This window comes from Lampetra fluviatilis, chromosome 25 (genome assembly GCF_964198595.1).
Source record: "Lampetra fluviatilis chromosome 25, kcLamFluv1.1, whole genome shotgun sequence".
Taxonomy (NCBI): domain Eukaryota; kingdom Metazoa; phylum Chordata; class Hyperoartia; order Petromyzontiformes; family Petromyzontidae; genus Lampetra; species Lampetra fluviatilis.
In genome coordinates this window covers 5,978,414-5,995,091 of record NC_136299.1, presented here as the reverse complement: position 1 = coordinate 5,995,091, position 16,678 = coordinate 5,978,414, and the positions used below count along the sequence as shown (strand labels likewise).

At 48.6% G+C, this 16,678-nt stretch overlaps 1 protein-coding gene across 1 annotated transcript; it reads right to left on the bottom strand.

Moving 5' to 3' along the window:
- Positions 1–2,453: 2,453 nt before the first annotated feature.
- PNN (pinin, desmosome associated protein) lies at positions 2,454–15,285 on the bottom strand. The gene is made up of 9 exons (XM_078868075.1): positions 15,107–15,285; positions 14,325–14,402; positions 13,561–13,644; positions 13,210–13,285; positions 12,325–12,419; positions 4,710–4,785; positions 4,400–4,555; positions 4,143–4,281; positions 2,454–4,018 (listed from the first exon to the last, which is right to left on the bottom strand). Exons 1-9 carry the CDS (start codon positions 15,217–15,219, stop codon positions 2,988–2,990), a joined length of 1,848 nt encoding a protein of 615 aa, XP_078724201.1. The 5' UTR covers positions 15,220–15,285; the 3' UTR covers positions 2,454–2,987.
- Between the last annotated feature and the right edge of the window lie 1,393 nt (positions 15,286–16,678).

Here is a 16,678-nt window from a genome sequence, read left to right as displayed (position 1 = left end):
CAGCAGCCTTGGGGGGGGGGGATGAAGGAATGGAGGCGGGGGGGGGGTAAAGGGGAGGGCGGCCTCTGAGAAGAATGTGGCGGGTGCGTGGCGGCGCCTCCGGGCACGGGGGCTGCCCCAGCCACCTTGCTGTGCTGTGTGTGAACGCGTATGGCTGTGCGTGCGTATGTGTGCGGAGCGGTGGCGCAGCGGTTAGCGCGCTAAGAACCAGAGTTCGATTCCCACTTAACACCAGTGACGATTATCTGAACCGGTCCTCGGCTTCTCATAGATCGCCTTGAACTTGTTTAACTTCTTTCGCACCATACGTATCCAACCGTGCTAATCGGATGTGCGGGGAAGGACAACGAACTAAACGCAAAAAGGAGTTCTGAAGAAATTAGTTTTAAATCTAGATTTAAAAGTGCATAGCTCCAGTGGCTTCCTAATATCGCAAGGAAGAGCGTTCCAGACGACCGCAGAAGCACATCGGAAAGCGTGCGATGCGATGACCATTTATGTTCAATGGCTCGCCAAAAATCGTTGCGAGCATGACTGGAGATCGCTTGATGGTTTCAAGGTGTGTGCGCGCGAGTGTGCGTATAGAATGATTGTGCTCGCTAACAGCACTTGCCCCTACAGTCTGTTAAGGCTATATGGGGGATCTTTGTCCTTGGAGTCGTGGCGCAGGAGTTAGCACGCTCGCGCTACGATCCTCGCTAGAGAAAACGGCTCGCATCAGTGGTGATAGCTGAACTAGGTGATGTACCTCCCATAGTTCGACTCAGCCTTGGATGTGTACCCGCTTCGGTGTGTAAACATCATTATTGGAGAGACAAAGGGGGCCCGGCATGATGCTGGCCACAGCGCGCTCGGCCTGAACAGGTGCTCGCTCACGGCACTGCGCTCACTTGGACGAGTTGATGCATCTATTCGTATCGATTTTTTTTCTCACAATAAACGCAGATTCGTGTTTGCGAATCATTTAACACGACTGCAGGCTGCTGATGAGACCCAAGACGGTCGAAACATGTCCAGTGTGCTTGTTTCAACAAATTCGGCTGTGCAGTATTGGCACGAAAAGTCATCACGGTACTCTGTATAGGCAGGTGGACTGGAAACGCTTTATATATAACCATGGGAAGTGGAGACCGCACGAAGTTCTGCTTAAATTTGTTCCGAGCCCTAATCTCCACAACCACGAGTTTATTTGCGGTATTGCTTCAAGCCAATAACCACGAAGAACTGATAATTATCTTAATTATAATTCTGCTGAATTATACTTCAGCAGCATTGTTAAAAAAGCCCAAATCTGCTCAGAAACAAACGGGCTGAATTTGCTTTCAAAAGTACCGCTTCATGGCATTGGTATGCTAGACCTAGATATTTCTAGATTTGAAGCTTTCGTGACTGCAATGATTCATACTCTTAGTTCTTTCGGTAAAGTCACGTAGGTAAAAATGTTAATTAAAATTAAAAAAAAATGTTTATAAAAAAAGAAAGAACTAAGAGTATGAGACCTAGACATATATGTATTTATATCTTGGCACATAGGATCGGAGTTATTCTCGAATCGAAATGAACGAATCACGCTCCCGCTGCCGCTGAACCCGGCCTCGGTTCTGGGGACTCGAGCAGCTAACCACGGGGGCCCCCCACGGCTCTCTCGAACACGAATTATTCCAGATGCGGGCACGTGGGGGGATGTCGGGGGATTAAAGACCGATCTCTACCCCTCCCCCTCAGAGCCCCCGCTTGGCGGAGATCAATGCCGAGTTTGTCCGCGCCGTGCCACGTGTTTCGCGGGGACGTGGGGACGGGCACCCCGTCAATAAGCGGGCCACCCCGTGGGCAGGAACACCGCTGCTGTGAAGAGGAGCTGAGTCCACTGTAGCCATAGCTCGATCCCAGCGGAACAATCTATTAGGGAAAGGAGAAAAGGGGTTTTATCACCGGAAGCTTCTGTGCTTTCGTGAGGACAGCCAAGTCTGTTTGCCCCATCCAAAACGTGAAAATAAAAGTTTCTACCATCTTTTCTCACCTCTGGTCGGCATTTCCCACCGCAGTGGCTTCTGGCAGTGATACTTTCATCATGTCTCATCAGTATCTGTGCATTGCAGATTCGGGGGGCCAGTGTGCACACGCATCCTGGGAGTAAAGGGTCTGCCACCAATACCGCCACCCCACCCCCCACGATGTTGCTTGTCACATCCACTGACCACCCTGGCTGGCAACTCAATAACTTGATTGACAGCAGTATCTTTAATTATTTGATTTTCCAGTCATATTTTTTGCAGTAATGTCACTACCGCCTCACTCATGAAATCCAAAGAGTGGTGATGGAGATTGTAAATTTAATACGCAGAGCTGCTGAATGATCTGAATTTGCAAAGACGTTGGGATTGCGAAGTCTCCAGGTGCAGTCTTTGGGTTCATGAAGTCCTGGGTTGACGTAGTCTGTGTGTGGACGCAGATGCACCAACGAAAAGTGTCCAGTGTAGGGCAGGCAAGACGCAGACGATAAAATAACAAGACCACTCCATTCACGCCCAACAATTTATTTATCCAAAATGTCCAACTTATAAACATTGTCTCGAGCTGCATGGAATAGTGACCGCATAAAACACGCATGGGGCCAGGTGCAGGAGCCTTGATGCGACTCTTATAGCACAGCTCCAAGTGCGGAAGGGAACCAGAGTCCTGATTAAAAGTGTACACTCGGTTACTTGACAGAAACACCGCACGTTCAACAAGTGAAAAGCCTCGCATTCCCCACCGAGATCATAAGAGGAGTCTCTGTCCCCGGCATGAAACGCGCAAGGCCGTGCAGAAGTGCTGCCGTTCGCAGGGACGTGGTCGTTGACATCCGCGAGAAGCCCAGTGCACACCATGGGCGTCTGGCAGATCATCGCTCTTAGGGCCCTGCCGAGCCCTGGCGAGGCCACGGAACCCCCCCCCCCCCCCATACTTACCAATGTTGAGGGACGGCCCCGGGGCTTAACTTCCCCCTACGACTCCACTGCCTGTGTCCCTGGCTCCTCCTGACCCTCCGTCTCCGCCGCTGGCACCATCATCTGCACACCCTCCCCTGTTGTGTCGCCCTGCTGCCCTGCGGCCTCTGCCTCCTTACCTTTCTCGGCGCTGCCCTCCGAGGACAACCGCTTTCCGGCCTCGGCTCCCCTGTGCCCCTCGCTATGCCTGCGACGAGCCCCGCCCTCCGAGAGCCTGCGCCGCCTCTCCCCCCTGTGCCCCCCCTCCCCACTGTGCCCCCCCTTCTTGTCCCCGTCGGACCCAGCCCTGACCTTCCTGTTGGTCTCGTTCTTGTCACCGCGCTCCAAGTGGCGCGCGTGACGGGGCGAGCGCGGGCGGGGGCTCCGCCGCACCGGCTCCCGCTCCCGACGTCCCCGCTCCGAGCTATGGCGCCGCCGCCGTCCCGCTCCCGAGCCGCCCTGCTCGTGGCTGCGGCTGCCCCCGAATCCCATGGCCCCCCTGCGCCGGTCCCAGCCATCGCGCCGCCTGTCTGGGCTGCCCCCCCGGTCACGCTCCGGCCCCCGCCGCACGATGCGGATTCGCTGCCCACGATCGCTCTCCCTGCGCCTCTCGCTACTCGCCTCCTTGGCCACCGGTGTCTTTGTCTCTTCAGGCTTACTCACTTCCTGCCCTTCAGGCTGGGCCCTCTCCCCTACCTCCCCCACCTCCCCCTCCTCCATCCCCTCCTCCTGGTGCTTGGCCTCGAAGCTGCCCTTCTCCTGCTCTGGTTGCTCCTGCCCTGCCTGCCCCCCCTCACCCTCGGGGCCGCCCGACATCTCTACATCCTGCACCGGCGCTGCATCCGTGTCCTCTCCAACGCGCCCCATCTTCGCCTTACCCTCCGCGTCCTCTGTCTCAGGGCCCTCCCCCAGCCAGGGGGGGCCACCCCCCAGATCCCCGTCTCCGTCCGGCGTGGGACCCAACCGCCCCCGGATCCTCGCGCGTCGTGGCCGCACCTCCATTCTTTCAATCTCCTCCAGGAAGTCGGCGCGTCGTTTCGCAAACTCATCTGGCAAGGCGTGCGTGCACATACACAAGCAATGTGAAACACGGTCACATACAAATCTCGACTCGTTGATTAATTGTCTGTACCGCAAGCCCAGCACCGCCCAACCGTGGGATGGTTGCCTTACCACTCAGAGTCTTTTGCGACTCCTCCAGCAGCTTTTGCGTGTCAGGGCTCATCTTGGCCGGAAGGAAGAACATCTGCGGCTTCGTCTTGGTGCGGATGAACGGGAGCAGCTTCTGGTTGTGTGCATCCCACTCCTCTTGCTGCCACAAGAGACACGTGGCACGCAGGACGCCGCTAAACACGTGTTTCTCAGGCACGGCCTACAGCGATAAACTTGGTACGCGGCGATGGTGGCTGTGATGGGGGTGGGGGTCTTACCAGGTGCGCCAGCTGCACCTTGACCTCGAGCAGGCGCAGCGTTGCCTGCTGGTTGCGCCGCTCCTCAAACAGTTCACGCCGCTCCAGCGCCAGAGCGCGCCGCTCCTCCTCCGCCTGCTCCTCGACCTTCGCCTCAATCTCGTGCCGCCGCTTTTGCTGCGGCCAACAAGACACCAGTGCTGACGTTAGGGCTGTGGGGGCAGCGGAGTGTGGCTATGGCGCGTATACGAGCTCCTAAACGCGATCACTGCCATGAGTGTATGGAGGGTGTGGGATGTGGCCTCGTGCGGGATACAAGGGGGAACCACACCTTTTCGTTCTCCTCCGATGCCTCGGCCTTGAATTTTTGCAGGGTCCCCATTAACAGCCCAAACATTCGCCGATTCCTAAAAATAACAGAAACAATTCAGTGGTTATGACACCACGTTTCCAGGGCTGCCAGCCTTAGCTGTTCATTTAGAGAGACAGTAACACATTTCTAATCGTCAGATGGTCAATGGAAACACCAGTAATAAACATAGCACGATGTGCATCACAGCTCAAGCCTTGTCATCTTACCTATAAACGTAATATTTTGCCTGTCTGCCTCTCTGTCTGTGTGTGTACGAAACTGGTGACGGATATAACTCACAAACTGTGGGGTGGTGGCATAAAAAAATTACCCAGATACCACGTGATAAGGCCCGTGGTGAGCCAGCACTATTCGTATTTCACATCCGTCAACTTTCAAGTAGTTTAATTAACAATTTATTCCTATGTATTATTATATAACTACGCTGAGCGCGCACCAAAGCACGCATCTGCGCATGCGCGAAACGCTGACCGGTGATTGCCCTAGCAATGCACACACACGATCGGTGGGAGGGGGGAATTCTCATTCGTGTGGACACTGTAAGGTAAGACACACAGATTTACAGCCCCGTTGAAACATAGATAAATATTACTGTTTAATAATTAGTATTACTGTTATTTAATATTAAATGATAGGGATTAAGCAATGTTTGATGATAGTAAATATATTCACGGTAAAAAATTTGATATTTAAAAATCATTTTACTATTTTTATTCGTTCCGATCGCAACACAAGCGGTCGGCCTGATGACCGCTTGTGTTGCGATCGAAACGTCGTAGTTTTTTTGCTATTTTCTTTGAACCCATCTACGTGACTTTACCGAAAGACCCAAAGAATATGAATTCCTGCAGTCACAAAAGCTTTAAGTCACTATTTTAGTAATTAAATAAAGTGATTTGGTCTTCGTTCTAGAATATTAACACTTGTCCCGTCAAGAGGTTATGTAAATTCGGGTTAATTGGTGTGCATCTGCTCATAGTTACAGGTATGATAAGTTGATTTCTTATGAGTTTTATTTTATTTATTTAACCCTTTTGCTCGCAGCAAATAAAAAAAATGGCAGCAACAACATCGTAAACGTACTTTCTTATTATTTTTATACTTGTTTAAGTTCATAGGGTCAGTATAATTACTTATATAGTACTGTAAGGGTGACAACGCAAGCAGCCGTTGTGGCCGAAACGTCGTGATAATTTTTATTATGTTTTATTTTTATTATTTTATTTCCCTTCTACGTAACTTTACCGGAAGAACTAAGAATATAAATTGTTATTGTTGGGAAAATTAACCCTTATACAATAACCATCCGGCAGCTTATATTTTAACAGTGAACTGATGGAAGGAGCATCATTATATTTGTTTTTTTGGTAGATATTGTTTTGATTTGCTCATAAAAACAAGTTATTTATATATTTATGGTAATTCAAATGATTTGCCAAATGTATTTAAATTAATATAATTGGATTATAAAATATTGTATTATTTTCTTTAATCTGTGCCGTATTATCACAGTGGCTGACTAGAAACCCGCACTTAGAAAATAATCTAGATATTTATAAGATAGTTTTGTTCAATGTTAAATCTTTCAGATGTTAGATGTTGAACGTGTATTTAATATAAGCAAGTGTTATCATTATTGCGATTTGGGTGGACTGTATAGGGGTTGAGCAGTGATGTGGTGTGAATTGGGGTTGATTGGTATACATCTGGTCATAATAACAGATGCACGAATGCTCCTCTGAAGAACACTTGGAAATAAAGATCACGGGAGGAGAGGGATAGGCCAGGCCGGTTACACAAACAAGCTTGCCGAGTGGTGACGGGAGAGAGGTTCTCCTTAGCGGAAAAAATGCCAAAAAAATACAAATCAAGCCTCTCCAAGAAAAAAAACACACAAAGAGAGTGGCACTCTGGCACCAAAACAACTTTCTCAACCAAACAACGAAGGCACTGCAGCAGCCCAAGCTGAGGTAAATCCTGAACAGCATGCATGGAGACAAGCCAGAGAATGCACAGCCACTGCTGCAGCACAGGCTGAAGAAAATCGTGATCCGAGTGCATTTAGACAAGCCAGAAACTGCACGGGCACTGCAGCAGCACGGGCTGAGAAACCACAACATCAGAAAACGGCACGCCAGAAGCAAGTCCGTCATGCTGCTGCATCAAGAGCAGGAAGAAATTACCTGGACTGGAACAGAGCAGCTTTAAGTCATCAACCAGAGATCGATTATCAATCTATGGTGATATTCGGCTCTGTGTCAATTACTTGCGCAGAATGTGGTGCTAAAAAGTGGAAAGGAGAATCCAAGGGAATGTGCTGCAGTGATGGAAAAGTCAAACTTTGACTTGTGCAGCTGCCCCCTAAGCAACTGAAATCCTTGGTATCTGGCCCATACCCCTGAGTCTAAACACTTTCTGACCAACATCAGGAAGTACAATTCTTGCGTTCAAATTACTTATTTTGGTGGAACAAAGGAGATAGTGGAGCCAGGATTTATGCTCACATTCAAAGTTCAAAGCCAAGTCTATCATCGAATCGATCCATTCAGCCACTGCCTGGCGAAGAACCAAAGTTTCTTCAGATATACTTCATGGGAGATGAAGGTCAGAAAGGCAACCAGCGATGCAGCAATGTTCCTGGTGCCAGACGAGAAATTGTCCTGTCCCTCCAAGGGATGCTCAACCAACACAATTTGTTGATTACAAGTTTCAAACATGCAGCACAACAAGTCACCTCCAATGATTATCAGGTTGTAATCAGTGCATCCGAGGTCCCAAGGGGGGAGCACGCACGGAGATTGAATGCCCCAACTTGTGGTGAGGTTGCTGTTCTTATGGTGGGTGAAGAACATGGTAAGAGAGACATTGTGCTTCGATACCAAGACAACACCATCAAACGAATTCCTGAAACAAACAGAGCATATGATGCCCTACAATACCCCATGATACTGTGGCAAGGGCAAGATGGGTACCACCTTCCAGATTCCTCAAATCAAAGCAACGGGACAAAATCATCCTCACAAACTGTCTCCTCTAAGGACTTCTATTCCTTCATGATCATGGACAGAAGAAACCATATATTAAGGTGCGCCAACCTCTTTCACCAGTATGTTGCGGATGAATATGCCAATATTGAGTGAGCACCTTCTTTACATTCAACTCAATCAAAAACGCCTGCGTGTAGAACAGTATGTTCATCTCAGGGACGCTATCAATTCTGATGGAGATGCAAACGCTCAGAATATGGGGAGATTAGTTATTTTGCCTTCATCCTTCACAGGTGGACCAAGATACATGCTTGAGAGGCTTCAAGATGCAATGACCTATATCAGGCAATATGGCAGGTCCGATCTCTTTATCACCTTCAATTGCAATCCAAAATGGAAGGAGATCCAGGTTGAGCTTTATCAAAACCAAAAGCCAACAGAGAGACATGACATAATTGCAAGGGTGTTTAAACTCAAAGTTGATGAACTCATGAGGCTTATTACAACAAAGGAAGGCAGCGTCTTTGGGAAGACAAGATGTACTCTTTGGTTCTTTCGGTAAAGTCACGTAGTTAGAAATAAAATCAAACAAATCACGACGTTTCGATCGCAACACAAGCAATCGTCATCAGGTGGGACAACTACAGCAAGAAATAACTGCTGAAGAAGGTAGAGAGCTGCCGTGGCACGAGGTTATATAGACTATATAGGTAGGGTACATGGGCGGGGCTAGAGATGGGGGGGGGCAGAGTAAGATCTGCGGAGGCGACGGGACATTTATCAAAACCAAAGAGTATGGATTCCTGCAGTCACGAAAGCTTCAAATCAAGACAAGATGTAACTTTCACACCATTTAGTGGCAAAAACATGGTGTTCCTCATGCCCACATTGCTATGGATGAGGGAAAAAATTAATGCAAGTGACATTGACATATTTATCAGTGCTGAGCTACCTGCCCCCAAGAAAGACCATGCCCTATTTGATGTGGTCTGCAAGCAAATGGTCCATATGGCCCATGTATGCAAGACCACAAGTATACCAAGAAGTATCCAATAAACTTCTTAAAAGAAACTCAGACAGGGCATGATGGCTATCCTCTATATCGTCACAGAAATACTGAAGATGGTGGATTTGAAACAACGCTCAGACCTGGCACTAACTCTGAAATAAAGGTTGACAACCAGTGGATCGTTCCCTACTGCCCTCTTCTGTGCAAAATCTTTGAGGCCCACATTAATGTGGAATTCTGCAATTCTGTGAAAGCCATCAAATGTTTGCAAATACATCAACAAAGGGTCTGACATGACTGTGTTTGCCTTACAAAAAGAGGGGCAAAGTGTGGATGAAGTTAAACTTTTTGTTAAAGGAAGATACATCAGCAGCAATGAGGCCACTTGGAGAATTATTGGCTTCCCCATCCACGAGCATTCCCCCACAGTGGTCCAATTGGCAGTTCACCTCGAAAATGGTCATCGCATCTACTTCACTGAAGGAAATGCCCAAGAAGAGGTTCCTGGCTCCACAAGATACAACCCTGATGGCGTTTTTGTTTGGTGCCTAAGTGACCCATTTGCTGCCAACCTGCTCTATCATAAAGTTCCCTCCTACAATACATGGACTGCTAAAAAAATGGAAGTGATGTGGTGACGGTGAATCTGATGCCAGAGTCTACACAGTTAATCCCAACAATCAGGATTGCTACTTTCTGCAAATGCTTCTCCATGTTGTTAAAGGGCCAAAATATTTACAAGACCTATAAACAGTGGAAGGAGTTGTCTGTCAAACATACAGGGAAGCTCGCCATCTTCGTGGAATTCTTGATGATCAGCATCTTGACAAAGCTATGATAGAAGCATCTGTTAGTCAGTCCCCTTCTCAACTGAGATTTCTCTTCTGCATAACCCCATGGGACTCTGGGAAAAATACAAAGAAGGCATGAGTGAGGACATCCTCCACAGAGCTCAACAAAAAAAATCCCAACCTCGAGGTGAACTTTTCTGATGTCATCTTTAACCAGGCCCTCATCCTCATTGAAGAAAAACTTCACTCCATTGGTGAAAAAGACCTCAAAAGTCTTTCGGACTACCAACACCCTCCAGGGACAACCTGCATGCCCTTGCCCAAGAGATCCTACGTGAAATATCCTATGATGGTTTAGAGCTTCTTAACTTTGAGGAAAATGAACCAAAGCTGATGGATGCACAAAGAGAAGCCTACACAACAATTTTGGAAGACATTGAGTCTAAAAATGGAGGCATATTTTTCCTTGATGCACCTGGTAGTACTGGGAAGACCTTTGTTCTCAACCTGCTCCTGGCTAAGGTTCGCCAGAGGGAGAAAATTGCCCTGGCTGTGGCATCATCAGGGAATGCGGAAATTCTGCTTACTGGAGGAAGAACTGCCCATTTCATATTCAAGCTTCCATTGAATCTATCCCGACAAGAAAACCCTATTTGCAATATTTCTAAGTGGACTGCCCTTGCACAAGTCCTAGTTAATTGTGAATTAATAGTGTGGGATGAATGCACCATGTCCCACAAGGGAGTATTTGAGGCTGTCAACACAGCTTTGCAGGACCTCCGTGACAATTCCAGGAGTATGGGTGGTGTAAGTTTTCTCATGGCTGGTGACTTCCGACAAACCTTGCCTGTAGTACTTCGAGGAACCAAAGCTGATGAGTTAAGTGCCTGCATCAAGTCATCATTCCTCTGGAGGCACGTGAAAAAATTTAAACTAACTACAAACATGCGTGCATATCTCCATGGAGACCAAGAGGCAGGAAACATTCCTGAAGCTCTTTTTGATATTGGAAATGGCAGTATTCTTGCTGACAGCACAGATGGACTTATCACCATGGCTAAACGCATCCTTTCCACTTCGAAAGAGGAACTGGAGGAAAAAGTATACCCAAACATGCAACAACACTTTCAAAATGTTATCTGGCTACAGGAGAGGGTCATTTTGACTCAAAGAAATGATGCTGTTCACAGAATAAATTCTATGTTGTTGCAGAAATTATCTGGAGAGAACAAGTCCTACAAATCTATTGACTCAGTGTTGGACCATGATCAAATTGTTCACTATCCAGTTGAATTCTTGCATTCTCTGAAGCTCCCGGGTGTACCTCCACACAACTTGCTACTAAAAATTGGGGCACCTGTCTTGCTATTGAGAAACTTGGACCCACCTAGACTATGCAATTGCACAAGGTTAATTGTGAAAAAATTACATTCAAATGTTATCAAAGCTACAATCATTACAGGCAATTCTAGGGGTGAAGACTTCTTTCTCCCTCGCATACCTATAATCCCAAATGACAGTCTTTGAATTTAAAAGGCTTCAATTCCCCATCCAGCTCAGCTTTGCGATGTCCATTAACAAGGCGCAAGGACAATCTTTAAAAGTGGTGCGACTGAATTTGGCAACTCCGTGCTTTTGTCATGGCCAGCTTGATGTTGGATGCTCTTGTGTAGGCAATGAAACACACTTACATTACTTTGCACCAGCAGGCACGACTAGGAACATTGTTTACAAAGAGGCTCTTGATAGAGGGGTGGGGTCAACAAAAGGTGGCAGTTACATTATTTTGGAGAGGCCCTATTTTGTTTTCCATTACTTTGGAGAGGCTCTTGCTTTGGTTGGGGGCACCGCTCCCCTCCCACGTGTGCTGCTTGACCCCATGCCTGCTGGAGGGCAGTTCAGCTGTCGGCGGGTGCTCACTGAGCTGCACCAACACCACGCCGCCCTGTGCAGCCTGCACATCGCTTCCTTCCCGGGTCTCCTGCCTGCACCCGCGCCTGCCGGGTACCATTTCGGCAGCCTGACTGCAGGCGGCTGTTCGTGGCGGCGCTCATGCAGCATGGCTTCCTCGCCATCCCACATCGCGTCGCCCCATCCCCAAGTCTCCTGCCTGACTCCGTGCCTGCCGAGTGTCCTCTTGGCGATCTGGCTGCCAACGGTTGTTTACGGCACCACCCGCGCGACGTAGTTTTTTCGCCTCGGCCATTACCTGCCCTACCTCCCTTCTTCCCATTTCTCCCAATTTCCCTCTTCCAAATTATATGCTGTCTGTGTTTTGTGAAGTGCCTTGCTGAAAGGCACTAAATAAATATGAACTACTATAAAAAAAAATATTCTGTTTGTCTTCTTACGTATGGCACTTTTGGGGAGCTAAATGTCAATGTTGAGGTCTGCTGGCAACGAAAGGGCTTCAGAAGAGCTCATGCAGTCCTGTTATTCCTCCATTGAAGAGACGGAGACCACACTGGTTTATTATGTGGTCCATCATTTGGGTTCACAGTTGCATTGCTTATTTAGTATGAGAGTTTATATTGCATTCTCCTAAACACGTAAAATTCATAAGCAAATACTTTTTACATTCATAAAACTTTTTTGTATTTTAAGATAAGTTTTGAAATATATTTTTCCCCCGGGCAACGCCGGGTACTTCCCGCTAGTAAATAATAAATCAATGGAAAATACGCAGCTCTCGTTGGCTGGGATCGCCTCAACCCAGGCGGCTAGGTGAGAACCCTGCCGGTCAAACTGTGGTGCGAGTGGTATACGCAGTGTCAGGGCGCGGTTACCTCTGCCGTCCCTTTTCGTCTGGGTTCTGGTCATGGATGAGGTCTCGGCGTGTTCGCTCCTTGGCAGTATTCACCACTGATGACTGCACTGCGGGCTGAGGGAGAGTCAAACAACGTCACTCGCGCCACTTCCAGCGGTCAAGTAATGATCCAACCCCACCTTCTGCTATTTCATAAATTGTCACAATTCAATTGACAAATATAATACAAGATGCTTCAAAAAAAATTTTACATTTACGAGAATTTGCAACAATACCACAAGGAGATTCCAGGTATGTGTTGACAATGATGGCGAACAAGTGGAGACTGACATTTTTAAGCTATTAACATACATTTGTTTTCATGATAGTGTATTATTCATTCTTTTTCCTTTAAAAACGAGTCCCATATAAGTGCAAAAAAAATGTTAAGCACCCTGGATTTTTGTTTTGTTTTCTGTACTGCTTGATTTGTACAACATACATAATGTGCCCATAACGTAAAAAACGTAAAATAGTTCACACAGGAGGAAACGGGAGGGAATGAGGGAGACTGAGCAAGGAAGGAGAGAACAGAAACAATGAGGGCATGTGTGTGTTGATGCACAAGGTTGCAGAGGAAGCTTTTTAGAAGAGACTTGGGGAGGGAGCTAAAAAGGATAGTGGTGGCGTACCATGTATCTTATCTGCACGATAACGTCTAATTTTATTCCAACCGCATTTTCTCCATCACATTGTTTTGAGGATTAGCCAAATAATTTCATGAAATTGCATCAATCAAAATAACTAACTTCTGGGAGGAAGATGCAATGTCTGCATTGTGAGTGTAAGGATTACTTTTTAACTAATGGGTCGAGTTGTGGCACGCCACACACGCACCGCCCAATCACGCTGCTCGAGCCGTTACCTTCTGCACATCCTCGTCGTCCTCGGCGTCGCTCTCGGGGTGGGATTCACGTCGGACCCGCCGCTCTGGCCCCGGCCTGAATGCACACAGAGCCACGGTGAGCACCGCACACCACCACAGTCAGCACCCCACGATCAGTACTACACTAGTATCACCATAAAGCACCCACAGCCAGCACCGTGTACCACTAGACAGCACGATAATTAGTCGGCACCACAGAACCACACAACACCAGTCAGCACCACACAATAAGCGCCAGACAGCACCATTATACACGAGAGTGATAGAGACGAATAGCACTCTAGTAAGTGGGCCCTAAATTAGACACTACACTGGGGTGCAAGGGGTTACCTGCCCATCGCTCCATCCATATCTCTCTTCTTGGCCGGCGGTCCGCCCATCCCTGCCAGTAGCCCCGTGTCCGAGAGCCCACGCCTGCAGGGACAGGGGTGGGATAGTGGGTTTGAAACCTCCGAAGGAAACCGCTGCTGTGGTGTCCCTCGAATAGTATCAATTCACCAATGAACATCGATTCTAATGACTGCGAGTCATGCATGCAAGAACGGATAACAGAAGAAGCTGAATATAAGCACTTCCCTTTGGAGCAACCCCAGTGACCTTATATCCTTAGTCGTATGCTTCTGTCAGAAGTTGCCCTTTGCCCACCAGTGCAATGCAAGGCTGTATGGCTTATGTTACCTTGTATTTATGCTTATACTCAGCTTTCAGTATATTTTCAATTCAAGCCAATGTCACAGAAATATTTTCATTAAGGTAATGGTCGAAATTGATTAAACAGAACAAGACAGTACACATGAAACTGGTGGAGCTGAGAAAGACAATACTACAATCGAGATAAAATTACAATATAAACGACACAGCGAGACAAGGCAGACAACACTACAAATATGAGAGACAGTATATGAGGCGGAAACGACAGATGAGACGGTCTGGAAAATACGGACCCTACCGAGACAACATAAACGAAGACAAAATTACCGAATCGTCAGCGTGTTTAATTTTCAGGGTCAAGTTAAAACTCCTTTAATTTATCACGGTCTCTCCCCCGGTGCTCGGTGAAGCGCTTGGGGATTTGGACGTGGATGGAGCCTCACCTCAGAAGCCCCATTCCTCGCCCCCTGCCAAGGCCCTGGGGTCCACCCGTGAGGGACAACCGCCTGCCCGGTCCAGGCCTGCGCACACACGCACACACATTCAGCGTTAAAAGTCTCGCAAGTTCCCCGTGGTCTCGGTGTCACCTTCATTGCATTGGTACGCTTATTACTATTGTATTTTTATACCGTGTGACGAGATAAATTTTCAAGAAGGTTCTAACAAGTATTTACAATCGGCGGTTATGTTGCTACGTGTAAGCCAAATTGAGTCCAGCGCTGTAATTTGCAGGCAATCCTTCTCCATTAACATGGTTGGCCAAAACTCATTACATTGTATGGTTGTTTTTGTTATGGGAAGGAGCCGGAGGAAAGTCGTGCATAACAGAAGGGGTCGAGGTACAAATTCAACGCAAAGACCCCACAGTCGGCAATCGAACCCAGCTCTTGTTCCCGCTGCGAGGCCCAAAAGTGTTACCCACTGCGCTGCCACCATGCCCGCTCTCCTAACCACAGCGTCTCGGGCTCTCATCGACTCGCGGGGGACTCCACCGTGAGGGTCGGTCTCTCTCGGGGGGATCCGTGCTTAGGGTCCGAGGTTTTCGAGCGATCTCGGCGTCTCCCACCACCTTTACCGCCCCCCCCCCAGCTCGCACGCACACCGCAGGCCTCGCCCGCAAACACTAGGCCGCGCTCCAGGCCTCCGCCTCGGCTGTTCGCCGTCTACGGCGGTGAAGGCAGCAACAAACAAAAAGGCAAAATCCGCGAGCTCGCGCCGCCTTTACCGCAAGTCATTGGGGTCGCGTCCCGTCAGCTTCTTGATGTTCTCGTCGACGCTGTGGAGGCTCTGGCGAGCGCGCTCAAGCTGCTCACGCAAACCCGACGCCTCCATCGCCATTGCGACTGCTGATGCTTGCTGCCTCGCTCCGCGCGCGCGGCACTCTGGGGGCTCCGCACGCGCGGCACTCTGGGGGATGGGTGGGGGAGAGGGGGGAGGGGGAACCCGCGCACGGCCAATGGCGAGGCGTTGTGCGCGAGGGCACGTGACCTCGGGGCGCGGGCAGCCAATAGCGATGCCTGGGAGGGGGGCGCACGTGCGCGCGCGCGCGCGCGAAGCCAGCGTCCCGGATGCTCGGATTGCGTTTTATTCGCTCGATGTACGCGCACTTCCATTCATTCGTCATTCTAGCGGCGTCATGCGCGTCGTGCCACCGATTCATTCGTGCAGGGCCACTCGTTCGTCATTCATGCAGTGCCACTCGTTCAGTGTCACGTATTCATAGCCGTCAAACCCATTATTAGTGCCGACTATCTTATTGCAGATCAATTTAGACCTTATTGGTCACCCGCGCCCCTTGTAAATCTCAACGTGCATCCTACAAAGTCCCATCACGAGGGAGAAACACAAACAAATAGACACAACATTATGTTACTAAACAAAAGCTGGTTTATCAGAAAAAAAGTATAATTGGTGTCAATGATGCTACTTATCATGCTACTGTTTGTAATCTTGCATGCAGATGGTTCTGCTTGCTTAATATGTAGATGCAAACACTCGCATCCCTGTCAACTCCTTATCAGTGCCCTACCTTATTACAGACCAATTCATACCTTATTGGTCACCCCGTGCCTTATACATCTCACCGTTCGTCCTACAAAGACCCATCACAAGCGAGAAACAGAAAAAAATACAAAAAAATGTGCCTGTATTGAAACGTGTTTGCGTCGTGTGGACCTGAAAACAAAATTTCCCTGTACAAGAATACGGGTAAACCGTATGGGTTGACAACAATGCGTATTCGTGTCGTGCCACTCATTCATTCACTTAGTGCCACTTATTCATTCACCCTCCGAGTAACGTCGTCGTACAGGCGGGAGGGCCTGTCATTGCTGCTGCTGTTGCTGCTCTCACAACGCAGCCCAAATAAACGCATCTGCCGTGGGGAATTTGTAAAACCCCGGGCACAGACCACGAGACCATGGACGTCATTCACGTTTCATAAACTCGTGTTATTTATTTATTTGCTGATTGTCGGAAAAGCCCCCCCCCACCCTCCTCCACCTCCCCCACAATCGGTCCGGCTTAGAGAGGCTTTCTTCCTCTTAGTTTGACATCCACATCGCCGCAAGTCTCACGCGATCACAGTCGTGAGAACGGCGCGGGTGTCGAGATGGAGCCCCTGCACCCCCCCCAACACCACGAGCCTCTTCCCGTGGGCCGTTCAGTGGACACCGGCCCAGTCCCCCCCCCCCCCATCTCCGATTATGAGACTCGAGACCACACGTCAAATCCTCAAGACTAATCACAATATATGGTCATATACTGCGTTGACAGTACTGAAAGATCACAAACAACA

Coding starts and splice junctions, on each gene's coding strand:
- PNN (XM_078868075.1), bottom strand. CDS start 15,219: ATGGCGATGGAGGCGTCGGGTTTGCGTGAGCAGCTTGAGCGCGCTCGC. Junction 13,645..14,324: donor CGAGGAATGGGGCTTCTGAG/GTGAGGCTCCAT, acceptor CTGTCCCTGCAG/GCGTGGGCTCTCGGACACGG. Junction 12,420..13,209: donor ACGACGAGGATGTGCAGAAG/GTAACGGCTCGA, acceptor ACTCTCCCTCAG/CCCGCAGTGCAGTCATCAGT.